The 16,053-nt window shown below is 37.7% G+C and overlaps 1 protein-coding gene across 10 annotated transcripts in view; it reads right to left on the bottom strand.

The window, feature by feature from the left end:
* Positions 1-16,053, bottom strand: part of CLEC16A (C-type lectin domain containing 16A) — a 63,348-nt gene that overhangs the window by 41,524 nt on the left and 5,771 nt on the right. For 8 of the 10 annotated variants that reach the window (XM_041401623.1, XM_041401631.1, XM_041401622.1 and 5 more), the window contains exons 2-9: positions 13,029-13,157; positions 12,243-12,376; positions 11,372-11,520; positions 10,621-10,726; positions 8,631-8,754; positions 7,561-7,735; positions 6,557-6,610; positions 4,076-4,189 (exon numbers count right to left, since the gene is read on the bottom strand). In XM_041401623.1, coding sequence (XP_041257557.1) covers positions 4,076-4,189; positions 6,557-6,610; positions 7,561-7,735; positions 8,631-8,754; positions 10,621-10,726; positions 11,372-11,520; positions 12,243-12,376; positions 13,029-13,153 — 981 coding nt within the window. In that variant the 5' untranslated portion in view covers positions 13,154-13,157. Of the gene's footprint in view, positions 1-4,075; positions 4,190-6,556; positions 6,611-7,560; positions 7,736-8,630; positions 8,755-10,595; positions 10,727-11,371; positions 11,521-12,242; positions 12,377-13,028; positions 13,158-16,053 lie in introns of those variants that run through there. The other 2 variants (XM_041401628.1, XM_041401629.1) reach the window with 2 other exon arrangements.

Genomic DNA, 16,053 nt, shown 5'->3' with positions numbered 1-16,053 from the left:
TTCGATAACAAATTTCTCCCAGAAGAAATTAAGTATTTCCAATAATGTGTCATCCTAACAAGACAGAACAATGGATTCTTATAGAAAGTGACCAAGGTGCTGCAAGAAGCTCTGCAAATAGAAGGAGTAACAAATTTGGTTTTTAACAATTCTGCAGCTTGTTTGTGAGCTGTGCTGTTTGAGCTCCCCTCTGCCTGCCAGCTGATCACCAGAGTACAAAATAAGCACTAATCAGCCAAACCTCTGTTACTGAGAAGTGAAACACATGGTTTGGAGCTTTCTGCCAGGTTTACACTAAACAAGGCAGCTACAGAAACCCTGTTATCTTCCAGAGCTCAAAACCTCAAACAGATTCAGCTCACACTGCCTAAAGGGTTAAAACCTTAAGGGCAAGCCAGAGAATGAAGTAAGACTAGAGTAAATACCAAACTGATTACATTCTTTGCCTTGGGTGACTCAGTACAATAAGCACTCAAGAGGACTGCATCAAAGAAACTTTGGAGAAAAAGTTTGAAAAAAATCCTTCCCTTCATCTAATTAGGAATATCTATACATAAGAGATTAGGAAAAGATCAGGGAAGAAGCTGTCTACAAGTTAAAAGGCCAAAATGATTCTCTGAATCTTCTGATATTCTGCAAATGCTTTATAGAAATATTGCATAAGTGAATTTACACTTGGCACTAAAACAAACCACATAGTGGGAAGACTATTTTACAATACCAAAAAAATCCCCACAATACAAAATTTGCTACACTTCTACCCCCTGATAACCTCTTGGATGCATTTTTTGTGTGATCCAACTGCAACACAGGAAGGTTGTAAAATGACCATGTTACCTTTATTGATGGCTTCTGGCTAGAAAAGTCACTTGAAAAGGGAAGAGCACCTTAAGTCCTATTATTTAGGGGAAAAACAGAAAAGTAGCATGCAAGTTGCATAACACATTTTCCCCTTTCTGCATTCACTTCTTACTTCTGCATTGCTTCCTAGAATCTTGTAACTACTTCTTTATGGAGAAAGCATGTACTTAACATCCTTGCATTTCTCATATGCTGTCAGCCACAAGAGGAAAGTACCACAAGACACCAGTAGACAGTGATGTGCTTGTAAACACTGAGCCACAGTCTGCTCCAAGAAGGAATGCTGCAGAAAAAGCCCTACACAAATATTCTGTTCTGCTAAAGGCATCAAGTCTGTATCATTAAAACATTTTAAAATCAGACTTAGAATTATTTTAGATAGCATTTGGTTTATAAGTTGATTATACAGGTTGAGGGTACTGCTAGTTTATATCTTTAAAATGTCTTCCAACCACATTTTCAATAATGGTTTATCTTGTGCAACGTATGATGGTAAAATAAGGCAATACCAGTAACACCTTTTACGGGAAGGAGAAAGTAGGTTAAAGAAGAAACATGCACTAGGTAGAACTGGCCCACATCTGAATGATGCAGAAAACAGATCTCACAGGAAGTAAGGTAAACCTTAGTGTGATATCTGACAAGTTTACATAAATTCTGCTGCCTATACATATTCAGCTCTCATTGTGACATAAGGGTTTGTATTTCTTCTGATAATGTCTAAAACCAGAAATACAGGGAAAAAATACGGAATGATGTGGAGAACTTGTTCAATGGAGCCTGGGCAATCACTACTGCCCACTGATGTTCAGCAGATCTCCATAAGTAGGTTATTGCCAATTCATAAGATATCACCAGTTACAACTGCTGGTCATTTTTCCATAAACTGATTTACAATAAACAGTATCACTTGCTCCTCTTGTGAGAACTACACTGCCCTTTGCCCTAAATAATTCAGGGTATTTTGCATTTATACACAGCAACTGTGATGCTTCTCAGCTTTTGTTTTTGTGAAGTGTTCTTTACTCAGTGTCTCAGCAAGAGGACTCTGCATCTAGAAAACTCAGTCCTTACTCTGTACCTCATTCCACTTTAATTTATCTTATTAGAAAGATGACTACAGATATGAGGTTCTACTTACTTCTGGGTTTAGAAACTATGCGCTAGTTAGAAACTGACCGTTACATTTCAACTTAAACATATCACGACATCTCAGTTACAGCAGTTAGGTACAGAGTGAGGGCTTAGAAATAGCTGCAGTTCACCACAATACACACATATCCCCACAACAACAAGCTTAGGACAGTATCAGAACAGTTATCATGACAAATCAGAACACAAAGGAAGTAATAAATGATAAATTTGGGTCTGATTTATGAAAAAAAATTCTACATTCAGACTAAAAGTAAAGTAAAAAATTTGCTCATCACTTTAACAATTCTAAACTAACTTCTGAAGTAGCTTCCAGTATTCAATAGAAGTTTGCTATTTCTTTGCAACAGAAAATAGCACAGCAATAACCCTGCAAGGATCCTGATGTATCTTCACTTGTACAGCTGATCTGAGCCTCCCTGCACTGAGCTGTGTTTCAGCAGGGAAGCTCAAGCAAAGCCTGCAGCAGCTCCCAGACAACCCTGCAGAACAGCTCCCTCTGTGGCTCCCCTCCCTGGAAGCTGAGCAGGGAGCTCTTCTGCTGGACACTGCACCCGACTCCTGCACATAACCAACCTCCACCAGTGGGCTTCTGACAGTCTAGGCTTTCCCCTCCATGGTCTCACTGAACAATATGGTTGAAGTTACTAAAAATTAAGGTTTCTCCCATGGAAGGTTTTCCCTTTACCCACTGCTCTGCACTCCCTGGAAGACAGCTCCACCTCTGGCAGTTTCTCTATTGCAGAAGGCAATACCCCTCCTATTTAGTACCTGTTCAGCTACAACAGAACCCCAGGTTTACACGTTAAGAGGACACATCCTTTAAAGCCACAAAGGAGCAGCAGCCTAAGTAGTATTACAAAATTAAGAGATGAACAGTCTATAGGAAACCCCTAATATTCCTAACGTAAGTGCAAGTACACAAACACATGCTATATAGTATTTTGTAACTCTGTACAGTAACCATGACAGGAAAAAGAAAATCTCACTTCTGTAACAACTGGTACCCCACCCTCTTGCCACAAATTTCCTAGCAACAAAGCTTCTTCTGCACAAGTAACACACAGCATTCAGTATGCCGTTAGCAGAACGTCAGACATTTCCTAACATAAGTAAGAGATTGCTTTATCTTAAAGCAATCAGTCAACTCTACCATTCTACCAGAGTTTTTTTCTAAAAAAGGTTAGATTCTAAATATCAAGGTCAACAGAACAAAACACCAGAACGCAAAAGCTACTGGCTAAGATCAGTCCACACAGCTTCCAATGCCCAGTGGGAAGAAATCTGGAACATCTGATGTATCTTGGAGGAGTTGAAACTCCCAGAGCTATAGCCACTGCTGGGAAAGAAGATTCATGAGAACCAATCTATTATTTGTTATGAAGTAAACATTCAGTCAGCCATTAGGGGACATGCTCAATTTTTAGACAGAACTACAGTCAGAGGCCTGTTACAGTAAGGTCATGCCCCCCTACTTGTTACCATCCCCAAAATAGGCCTTTAAAAGGTAACAAGCAAGCATTACACAAACTGTGAAAGCCACAACAAAAGAGAAAATATTAAAAACATGACACCTAGAAAACCAGTAACAAAAGCATCAGCATCTAGCAACATCTACCCAGGGTTAAATGTGAAGGTAGACAGCCAGGGACAAAGTAACACCCTCCCCTCTCTCTGTGGCTGGTCTCTCTTCTCACATGCTCACCGATGCACAACTTTCAGAGATAACCAGTTTTACTGCTAAAACACTGGGAATATTCAGATGAAAATGTTAAGCCTGGTATAAGTCTCTTTTCTACTACAAGTTGCACCAGGAAATTTCACAGGAAAGTTGTGCTGAATCATTTTTACTTCACTACCAAAGGGCAGATAAAAACTGAACACAAAAGACTGGATTACAGAAGTGTCCCATCAAAATGATGGTCCAACAACAAAGTCTGCTGCTGCTGTCATCTCCTAAACATAAACACCTTGGCGTACCAGGTTCCAGACACCTGCTTTTATTTTTCAAAAATCTTCCTTGCCTTAAAAAAAAATAAATTACAAACAGTTGGCCACTTACTGAGTTTTTCTGTATATCTTGCTCAATCTTAGAAGAAAACACTGAGAGGTCCCCATTGAGTATAACCTCAGCCAAAGAGTTCACCAAAGGAGCATAATGTATAATCAGAAAAACCTATTGGAAGAAGAGAAGAAAAAAACCCATCAGACATATTTATAGAATACATAGTTTCACAATTTCACTAGCTGAACATACTTTTGACCTTGTTAAGTGCTATCTTTGGTTTACATATAAGTACAACTCGTAACAGAGAGCTCATACAATCGACTTTAAAACAAAGGAGACAAGGGTATCTGACCTTTCTCTACTTTTGAAGCTACCTAATTTTACTAATTCTTCATATTCTTTCCTCCTTCTGAGAAGTGTAAATTCTCTCTCTTCAACACCTTTGAAAGGAAAGTCGTGTGATATTCTAGCAAGGAACTCATTAAAACCATTCCAGAAATTTATTTTTTTTTTTTAGAAACAACAAACTGATTATGATGCACAGCATCCCCAGACATTCCTGTGTGCCAGCAAGCGGCCAGACTCCAGAAAGTTCCGTGCACACAACCACTACGCAGTGATTCATGACTAAAGCCGTGCACTAGGCTGAGCTGGAGCAGAAGCAGCTTTCCTGGCACTTAAATTGCAGCAAATCAGTGTGAGCTACACAATGGCTACAGAACACAGGAGTAAGGACCATAGTGCCTGGAGCACTGAAGCATTTGACCACGAGCGCTTTGGTGCTTTACCAAAATTCTATGTTTACACTGACTACTCTATTTTGAGCCCAGGCTTACAAGTCTGGGCCAGCAAACAACTGGCTCCCGGGCAGAACCAGCTCAGGTCCAGCTGCAATAGCCTTCTGTCAGCTTATATCCATTCCCCTCAGAGGAATATCAAGGCTAGATCACTTATCAGTGGTTCTAGCTGTAAAATTCCCAAATAACTCCTAAGTCATTAAACCTAATCACAGCTTTGAAAATATTTAGCTAAATGTTCTCCACAGGTTTTCTGATTAAAGTCAGAAGCATTCCAGACCTCCAAAAGGGAAGTGATTATTAGCATGTAGTGATGATCTACATTAAAGTTTAAAGTCACAACACACTTCAAAAGTGCTTTGAACAACCTCCAAACCACTCCAGCTTCTGCCAATTCAGCAAGTGTTGCTTGACCGTCCACAGGCCTGTTCTGGTGCAAGAACAGCACATGTTCCCTTTGTCAGAGTGGCTGAGAAATCCCAGCAGTGCATTTTCAGGTGCTGGCATGAGTATCTCAAGCACTTGTGTCTAATATAAGAGTTGTGCCTAGAGCATATGCCTGGTGTCAGGAATAGAAACAATCAGCAAGGTTTGGCAGATCCCACCCCACCACAGACAAACTCCAGGTTAAAAGAGGTGGGAGATGTTCTTCTGCCAGTCACAGTTGCTTCATTTTCTATACCACATCCTATTCTGATACACAAAATATGTTCTCAGCTCTTTATTACTACTTCCATTTTCTTCTTTAAAGAGAATGAAGAACATAGATACAAATCCTGAAGTAATACCTTGTCACTGAAAGCAAAGACTTTAAAAGAGGTCACCTTACACAACTGTATGATGCAGACCCCTTTGGTTACAAAAAGCTGCTGCTCCCACAGTTTTATCTGTGGTAAACAACCCTCACACCACCACAATATTTTAGGTTTAAATTAAGGAGCATCAAATTATACTCTTCTACGAAAAAAAACCCAACCCCATACTTCCAGCAAAAAAGATGAAATTATGGGCCAGATCACAATGAGTATTGAAATTCTAAGATAAAAGAAAAAGAAGTATAAATTCTATGAACACATGTCAAAACTCTTTTCAGACAATGTAATTTAAAAAAATCAGTCTCACAGAAATGCACTGAAGACTACAGGGAGAACAGATGAATTTTCTCTACAATACAATAAAATCTACTGTAAAACTCTTAATTTGAAAATAAGTTCCAGAAGGAAAAGGAGGTGGAACTGATATAAGCAAGACATAAGTACTTAATTACAGATTTAAGCTATAGGCATAATGAAATTCATATTGTGAGAAAGTGAGATTTTGGTAGTGGTGGTTTTTGGGGTTTGGGTTCTCAAAGAGGAAAATTCAAACCTGAGAATTTCCATAGCTTAAGCAGATTCAAAATGCAATATAGCATCTAGGTAAATTTCATCTGCCATTGTATCAAGTTCTGACCCAGCATGTTGCATGTCTATTACCATTTATTTATCAAGGGGTGTATGCAATTTGAAATGCTCTAAAGGTTATCCTGTGCAATGGGATCCACAGAAAAATAACATTAACTCAAATAAGAAGCTACTTTGTTTGCCAAAAATGTTTTACTTCATTTTTCTTAAAGAAAACTGAAGAGTCAGAAATTTTCTTTGATGGTTTTGCCAAAATGATGAAAATACTCTATTTTATAATCACAAGAGTACTGCAAAATTTGTCCTGAAACAGAACAAATACTTAAAATACTTACTTGAGAAAGAAGATAGAGAGAAACCTGGAGACTTATTTTTGGACGCTCTCCACCCTACAGAAAAAAAATTATGAAAAATGCTTACTTATTGATACAAAGAATTTGTGTGGCTTAATGTTTTATTAAAATGAAATTTGTATTGTTCCACATTCTGCTACAAAGTATTCAGAAAGCATCAAGCTCTTTAACATTCACTACTTGTAAATTATTTGAAATGGAGACTCTCCCAATAAGCATATCCCTCACTCTTCCTTGGTTAAAAAATTGCAATTAATTACTGTCTCTCATGGTCACTTCAGTAACTTAAACAGGGGAACTTCTGAGAAGTACACTCATTTTCACTATGCTACTATTCATTGCAAAAATTCTTCTCACTTAACATTCATTAAAGACTGCTCTGAAAATTAGCTATTCAGATAGCACAAAATATTACCCACAACAGGCAACTGAATGCAGGAACCTGTGCAGGTTTAAAAAAATAGTTTCTATTTCACTAAAAACGAGTTTGAGTGAAACCACCACTTAACTTAAAGGCTATGCTTTAAAAATAAATTCAGCTACATCATGTTAAAACACAGCTTCTCTACAAACAGAAGAAATTAGCATCAAACCCAAAAATCTGTGTTTTCTACCTGGATAGATTTTTAGAACATGGCAGATTTGCTTTTTCTGCTTTTGCCAAAAAACAAGTTAGCTTATCAGAAAAGGAAATCACACATCTCCCAGTGTCACAGAAATTTAAGCCCTGTTCCAAATTTGCAGTTCTTCTTGGTCTCCACTACTGTGAGCTTTTAACCACCATGTCACCCAAAACAGCTTTTCTTTGGTGAATAAAATTCAATCTGCTGTGCTCTTGAATTCCATTTCAGGCTATTTCCTCTACAGCCACCTTATTTAAGCTGTTTCATGTAAACCACACATCACACACCTACTGCCCAAAGCACTTTGCACACTGAAAGCAAGCAGCACCTTTGAGGATTACCTGTTTGCAGGTATTAGCTTACCTTGTCTTGATTTACTAATGAATACACGTAGAGGGGAAGAAAGAGCCTATTAAGTAGGTGGTCTGTCAGCACATCATTTAAAAATTCACAGTTAATGATAAGGATATCATTAAGGTAATGCAAATGATCAAGATGTTCTGCTACCAGGTCACTCAGTTTGCCCCTATTTCTGTGCCTGAAAAGAGAGCAGAAATAAAATATTATATGTGATCAATTGTGCAAGTCTTAAATGCTTAGGGGAAAAAATTAATGTGCATCCCTGCCACAGATCACCTGGCTCAGGTGGACTGCCCAAAGCAGATATTTTAGTGAAGACAACCAATGCAACTGTTAAACAGTTGCCTGTATTTTCTTTAGGATGCACATACCCAATTTTTTCCCCAAGTTTTCACAAGAAGTGTTTTTACAAAGCTTTGCTTCCATTGTCCATCTTTTCACAAGCCAGCTACAAAAATGAGAAGATTTTTTTTCCAAAAATGAAAGAAGAATTAGGTGTTGTATTTAACACCTACCTCTTCACTTTAGGAAAGCAAGAAACACATGGCCACTCTAAGGTGGGGGTGGCAAGACAAACCAAGAACAACCTGAATCAACAAAGTATTTCTGTAGTTGATAGTGGAATGTTACACTGTCATGTCAGGTCTGACAACTCACAATCAAGTTAATCCTTCTAGTTTAAATCTTTTTCCTATAATCTTTTCAGAAAGCTCTTCTATGAGATGACACACAGAAAAACAATGCTAGAAAGACAAAGTTTATAAGATTGAGAAGCACAAAATACCTGTTGTGTCTTCTGGATATCTGCTATTTCTAGCAGAACAAAAGAAAGATAAAGAAAAGGCTTGTTGCAAACACTAATTTACTTGTAGGGATATCAGCACAGATCAGGCACACAGCACTGTTACCTTAAAGAATCAACTCAAAAATTTTAAAGAGTGAAAAGTCTGGACTGTCTACATGGGAACATATCTAGAAACTAACTTAACTGGACTACTGTAGACAAAATAAGGACACCATTGACATCTGGGAAAAGCATTGGCATTCAATAGGCAGCATTTGTAAAAGCTTACTCTTCATCAGTCTGCACACAGTTATCCAGTTCTATCACGTGGCTGCCAATAAACCAGACGAGGTTGGAGAAATAAGGAACTGCAGTTTTATCTCGAATGTAATGCAGCATAGGCTGGTTGTCCACTGAAGAGAAATCATTAAAAAGAAAAATCAGTTGCCAATATTTTTATTGCTTTTTAAGAAACACAATAAAGTATCTTCTGAATTTGATTACATGCTGGTTTTCCATATGAGTATATACCTGACACGATCTTAGGCATGAAATGGAAATCTATAAAAATGTCACATCAATTCTTATCTGGCTTGAATGAGTCTAATGTTGATATATTTACAGATGTCTGAAAATAAACAAATCTAGTGGAATTCAGAAAGGTTCTTTTAGCACATTATTTATGAAAAAGAAGAGAGAAGCGCAAGAATAAAGCAGTAATGCTGAGAGTCAAGCTAGTTAGACTTACATGACACTGCATTAAGGAACACAGGAATCATCAGTGAAGGAAGGGCAAAAGAAACAGACAACAGTTAACAGGATTAGGAACTGGGATAGTGACATCCTCTAAAAGGGTTTAAAATGCTAAAGCACAAAGCATCTAAACTAAAACATATGGGGTAGCAGTTAGAGCAGAATATTAGAAACAAATATGCAAACAGGTAGTCAGATAATTATTCATCCTGAACACCTGAGCTTTGCCTTTTCAACTCTAATCACTATATCACAAACATTCAATGAAAATTCTAAAAAAGTAATTTTTTAAAAATAAGAATACTTAGCTGCATAAATATATCACAAATAGGATATGAAGCCTATAATCTGCTCTTTTTTGTGAGCTCATATTCACATCTACAGTTCCTTGAAGTAGAAGGCAAGTACCAAGTACCCATTTCTCATACAAGAAAGTGTTGCAGCCAACACTGAAAAGACCCTCTTTGCTATGCAGGCTCTCCAGTCATTTGCAAAGCAAACAGCTCATTGTTTTAAAAAAGACCTCATATGCTTCTATGAAGACTGTCAAACCTCTTCTTCTCTTAATTGACAGAAAGTCGTGTAAATTCAACATGAAATTTAACTTAAAATGGACTAAAGAACAAGAGATCCTGCATGAACATATTGCATAATACATATTACTTTATAGCATGCTGATTTCAGAGGTAGAAGTTCAGAAAAACCAATTTTTTTACAGAGAACACTGTGAACAGTTTATTAAAAATCTTAAATATCCCAAGAAAAATTTAGGGGGAAGTGACTTTTGGACATTGGGTTTAGAGTAGACATTCTCAAAGTAGTGCTAACTTCAAAGTTCAACCAGGTTGTTGAGGTCCCTGCTGAGTTTTGAAGACCTCCAACAACAGAGATGCCTCAGTTTCTCTGGAAAACTCGTTGCATTGCTCAACTACTCTAACAGTGAAGCTTTAGGTTTTTTCCTTATGTCCTACTGGAATGCTCAGCAGAGGAGTTTGAGACTGCAGCCTCCTGACCTTCACTGAGCACCTCTGGTAATGGTCCAGCTCCTCTCAAGACTGGAGTGACTGCAGCACCTAACAGTTCTACAGTCATTTTAATGCACTTCCAATCCAAAAGGCAGTGATGTTGGTTACTGCTTCATACACTAGAAAGCTCAATTTCATGAGTAAAAGATAATTTATTCTTAAAACACTCTGGTTTTGCAGTTTTTGTTTGTTTACTTTTTAAATACAGTCACATTCTGACCTCTCTTGGAAGGGAAGCTAAAGTTCCTCATGTATGCCTGACACTTCTGGGTTTTTTTTCAACCAGTTTTATCGGTGAGAAAATAATACTATTTACAAGTACATACTGCAGGTTTGGGATAGTTGTCACAAAGTAAAAAATGCATATCTGAAACTTGTCAACATGCTAAGCTTTTCAGTCTCACAAAAGAGAAGAAAACCCTCACAAATAAATAAGTGAAAATTACACTACAATGAAACAAGATTTGCACACATACCTTTTTTAATATATAAAAAGCGTACCTTTGTAGACATTTAAAGTTATAGTCCTAACAGCAATCCTGACCATGCTTTCGGGGTGGTTAAAAAATTTAATAGCTTCAGTGTACAAAGCAAAGTCGTTAGTGTGCTGTAACAAGAGGAAAGAAAATATTTATTCATTGAACATGTACAGAATAGGGGTTGGGATTCTGTATAAATTATGTTTTCCCTATATTAACCTGGTATCTTTACCTTCTACTTAAGTAATCAAAATGATTTTACAATGCACATTCAGCTGCCTTTGTAGCTCTGCATTAAAACGAGCTGCTTTAGGCACCAGAGCTTCCCGGGATAACTGCACACATAGCCAGTGCTTTCATGCCCTCTTCTGGCAGAAAGCAGAGTGCAGAGGAAAAACCCAATTCAACTTTGCCCTTTGACTCAGCTTTTTGGACTTTGACTAAACCTTTTAGAACCAAGTGATGCAATAGAAAAGATCCTGCTTATGAAGGCACAAGAAAACAAAGCATAAACAAGTTGAATTCTCAAGGAAGCAGACTTTAAAACTACTGAAATTATTCAATATAACACTAACTTCCAGATTTTTTTGTAAAAGGACAAAGCCATGCTTGTGCAGAGATCCTCACAAACAAATTCACAATCACTGGTATGGCCATTATAAAAATAAAAGTAAGACATTATGAGACAATAGACTAAACAGAGTATGTGCCACACTCTTCTCAATCTCTAATTCAAGTCCTCTTATCATTATATTGCAACTTGCTTTACTTACCTCATTATAAAAGAAATGTACAGTATGATTATTGAGTTTCAGGGAAAGAGTTTTCAAAAATGATATGTAATATGCCATGATCTCCTCATCAGAAAAGTCAAATTTGTGGACAATAATAGAATTCACATGGTTATTAGAGAGCAGGTAGTCTGAAAAAAAAATTATTTACACAGGTTAACAAAAAAATTTGCTGTGGTAACAGGCTGTATTTAAAGTGACAACTAGAAAGCAACAATCTGATGCTTGAAGATCACAGTTTTGAGCCAAACAGCTCAAATGATGCCTTTGAGCATTAATATAAAGGATCTACTCCCTACAAAGGTCTTTGCTCCCAAGAACAAGACAACTGAGAATATACGTTATCTTCCTCAATTCAGGTAAGCTCTGCAGCTAATCACACTTAACTCTCCAAGGCTTGATGATGACTTTCATAACAGTTGTGGAATACTTCAAATTATTAATTCTCCATACTCTATGTATTTTGCAAAAAACCTCAAAGGAACCTCCTGTGGTTGACTGCCAGCACCAATGATGTCAGAACAGTTACAGTACAAACTACACACCAGTTTCACCACATGACCTGTGGCAGCAAGTGAACATTTCAGATCACAACTAATTTGACTTAAGGAATCCCTTGAAACATGCTAAATGCTTGTTGTACCAAAAAACTACTTTTGCACCACTGAAAACTTACATTCAAAGGTATTGTGAAGTCAGTTTATACCATATTTTTGATAGTGTTCAATTTAAAGACTGTTAGTAATTCATATAGTTCTGTGCAGGGGTACTAGGACTAAATTTCATTGAATGAAAGGGAATCCAATCAAATCTAGATCACTTCATCCTAAGCAGTTTGGAAGTGTGTCCTTACACAGGGATGTTTCATGGCTGATGTTCTCAAAAAGGATGTTCAGAGTCTGCAGCAGCTGCACACACACATAACGACCTGACTTCTGCCGCAGGATGTTCAGGAAGAACTCAAACATATTCTTCTCCAAGAAAAAGCTGAAATAAAATAAAGATGTCATTAAGTCACATGCTGTAAGTAACAGGAATATAATTTGGCTAGGAGCAGGGATGATTCAAGGCAACTTTGATAAACAGCATGTTTTGCTTTTATAAAGAATTACATTTCAAAGTCACATCTGTATAACAAAATAATATCTTTGAAAAAAACTTAAATGCTAAACAAGAGGGCTTAAAAATTTAAATTATGCAGGAAAAAAGGTACCAAGTAATCAGGGCCTTCTTACTGTATTTTTAGTATATTCAGTTTATCAGGCAGCTCTAAATACCACAGCTAGAACTTGTGGTATCTTAGGTAAATTGAAGCAATGTGATATTAATAGATGTACTGAGTAGATCTGGACCCTAAAATAGGTTAGAGTTCGTATTTATATCAAAAGAATGGAGAGTCAAACAAAAGCAGTATATGAAAGGGGCTCTGGAATCCAAACACTTTTTAGAAGCAGCAAATTCCTGTATGACATGAATATGAACCTGCTCACACATCTACTCCAGGACACAGCTTTTTACATATAGTCATGAAACACATCTTGGAGGAGTTAACAGTAACAGTGTACAGAACTCTGTACAACTCCAAGCATTCTTCAAACACAAAAGCAGAGTCTCAGAGAACTGGCTCAGGAGCACTCACTCAAACACTGAGCTGTCATTCTGATCCCCCCAGATCAGGATCTCCGTTATGGAACGAATGGTCTCCACCAGCAGGTTGCGGTTGTGATCTGTTACGATCGTATTTTTACTCAAAATATGATACATGTACCTAAAAGAGAAAAGAAGTACAAGTAATGTGCTATCCTGCCACTTTCACATGCACCAGGTTTGTCTTTCATCACTGTACCAATGCAGACATACATATATGCACACACTAAGTTTAATAGTTGTACAATTTTAAACCCCTAAAATTTCCTTCTAATACTGATGAAGAGAGAAAAATATGTGTTAAACAGAGTGACAAAGGAAACAAATATCCCCCAGCCAGGTGAGTTATGAGTGCTTATGAATATGTTAACAGAGAACTAGAAACTGTGCAACTGGTCCCAAGGTGCTTCTGAGAATTTCTTTGGAACATGTTCAAGTCAAAGGGGTGATGAGCAAGAGAAAGAGAAGAAGCAGATAAGCATGCAGTAGCTGATATGGAAAAGTGGCAATGAGGTCTAACCCTTCTCTTGAGTGGCACATGAGTTCAATCCCCTCTCTTGCCTGCAGAGCCCCCTCACAGACTCACATCAATTTTGATGTTTAATATCAGGACTTAAAGACTGTTCATTCACCTCGGCAAAGCTTCGTCAGGTTTCTGCTCCTTTGAGCACTCCCAGAAATCAGTAATTCCCAGAAACACTGACTGGAAAGGGGGTAAAATCCAGCTTTATCATTTCAAAGGGCAAGAGTTTAAGACTGTCTAGTGAAGCTTAAAAAAGGGTATGTCTATATCACAGGTGAGAGGAAGCTATAGAGAATGCAAGCCCTTCAGGTTTTGAGTCTCAGAATGTTAATCTTCAAGGAAGCACTTTTTTTTTTCCCCCAAGTAAGTTGTTACATCAAAGTACCAACTTACTTCTGTCTTGTTATTTCCTTATGTCCCACAAAAAAAAAAAAAAAAAGGTGGGAGTAAATTCTAATAAAAGCACAAAAACCACCACTGCTTTTCTCCCTCTTTTTTTTTCTTTTATATAGTGATTTTTAAAAAAGGGTAAATATAAGAAAGGTACACAGTTTTGAAAATAAATAAAAAGTGAGGGAAATTTCATGTCATTTCAGAACTGCACAAGTTTAGATTCCTAAACACAGCTCCTACATTATTATGCTATGATTGTACTGAAAATCAGGAATAACACCTCAGCATTTCTGTGCAAATACTCAGAAGTGCTTGGAAAGGATGACAGATTTCCCATATTATTAATCTTGTCATGAATAGTGGAGTTAATCAAACTTCCAGGATCTAATTCTGTGAAAATAGCCTGTCTCCTGACCCTGGGGCAGCCTTCATTATTGTTTTGGATTCCATGAGAGTTTGTTCAGTGATTCAGACTAAAATTCTAGAAATCTCATTTGTAGAATTTTGCCAAGCTTCAGTAAGGTAGCAAAAAACACTGCATTTCTAAAAAAATTTTTTTTGGGGTGTCTGGTTTATGGCTTAAAGTAAGACGTTTAGGTCGAAAAACAGACTTCCCAAAAAACAGGATTCCCATCAATTTTATTAACACCAAAAAACTGAATCACTGCCCTGGGCAAGCATGCAGCCAGAGACTAAAATGCCATTTAATTCAATACTCATGTGAGGCTGTTCCAAATATTTATCAGACTTACAAAGACAAGACATCACCTAGTTTCAGAACCTTTTGCTTGAACTCAAAATACCTCTCACAAACACACAAGAACTCTGATCCTATCTTCAATTTATTCAAAGTCAAATTCGGTTTTGGGAGCCTTTTTCAACTGCTGAGCTGCCACTGAGTTGGGCAGAGTTTTCCAGGACTTGCAGCAAGAAACAGTCTGTCCTCACAAGCCATGCAGGGTACAGGTGCCATTTCAGAGAAGCTGATGGTAAAACACTGTGTGCTTACTGTTCTTGGTGTTACTTAACCATCCAACAACAATTCTGCTGTGTTGAATACTGCACAAGGACACAAGAGGTAAACAGCCCTCAGAAGTCCACAGCCTTCACAAACTTGAAACAACACGCTCCCTTCCCTCACGCCTCTAATCAGCAATGTGACAAAGCCTGCAGCACATTACTGAAGCCATTAGCACACTATATATATCACCAGGCAGCAAAAAGGTGGGAAAAGGGAATAGGTGGGTGGGGGTGGGGGCGAGAGGTGGAGAGGGAATTGTCTTTTCTTAATCTTTCTCTTCAGTAAAAAAATACTCTCCCTCTTCATGGTGTTTCCTCCTCTCCCTCCTAAATACACATTCATTTTCAAATCCAAAACAGTCACTGATCACATTGAAACCACTCTAGGAAAAGTTGATTCTCAGCTGTGTCCTACAGTCATAGCTGCCTGGTCACATGCTGTACCATAACAGCCCAGCAAGGCAGAGAGCACCTGGAAATCCTCTTCCACTAATCTGAGCATCACAGCTCAAGATTCCTTCTGTGGAGACTGACAGTGGATGGATCACAGTGAAGATGGGAGAGCTTAAGGCTGACCGTGTGAGAATTCCTGGGGTTTTTAAAACAGCACACGAAAAAACTTCCCATTAGGGCACTTTGTGAATCAAAAGACAGAGCACAAATCAGTCCCTGCTCTGAGGATGCAGCAGTTAATGGAGCAGAGAACATCTGAAGAGATGGCAATTAGATCAGTTCATTCCACAATAATTTTACAACTTCCTGAAACAGTTAGTAATTAATACCGTATTACTTCACATATTTTAGACTATTAATTTGAAGTCACAGAGAAATTATTGCATCTGTGAACATGTATTTCTCATTAATAAGTTACATTATACAAACTTGGGATTAAAGTTTACTCCAGCAGTAGAATTTTGGGTATGGGATGCAGTGGGAAGAATAACAAGCTATTATTTCATTTTGGGAGCCTATGGAACATAAGCATTGCAAACACACAAAGCAAGAAGCATTTAACAATCAGGAATACATTATCTCCAAATTCATTTACTTAGTAGCAGCGGTACTGCAAAATTCCTTAATC

The sequence above is a fragment of the Onychostruthus taczanowskii genome, unplaced genomic scaffold (assembly GCF_017590055.1).
Source record: "Onychostruthus taczanowskii isolate IOZ18803 unplaced genomic scaffold, ASM1759005v1 scaffold19, whole genome shotgun sequence".
Taxonomy (NCBI): domain Eukaryota; kingdom Metazoa; phylum Chordata; class Aves; order Passeriformes; family Passeridae; genus Onychostruthus; species Onychostruthus taczanowskii.
Note: the sequence above shows the minus strand (reverse complement) of the source record. Positions and strands in the feature narration are given on the sequence as shown.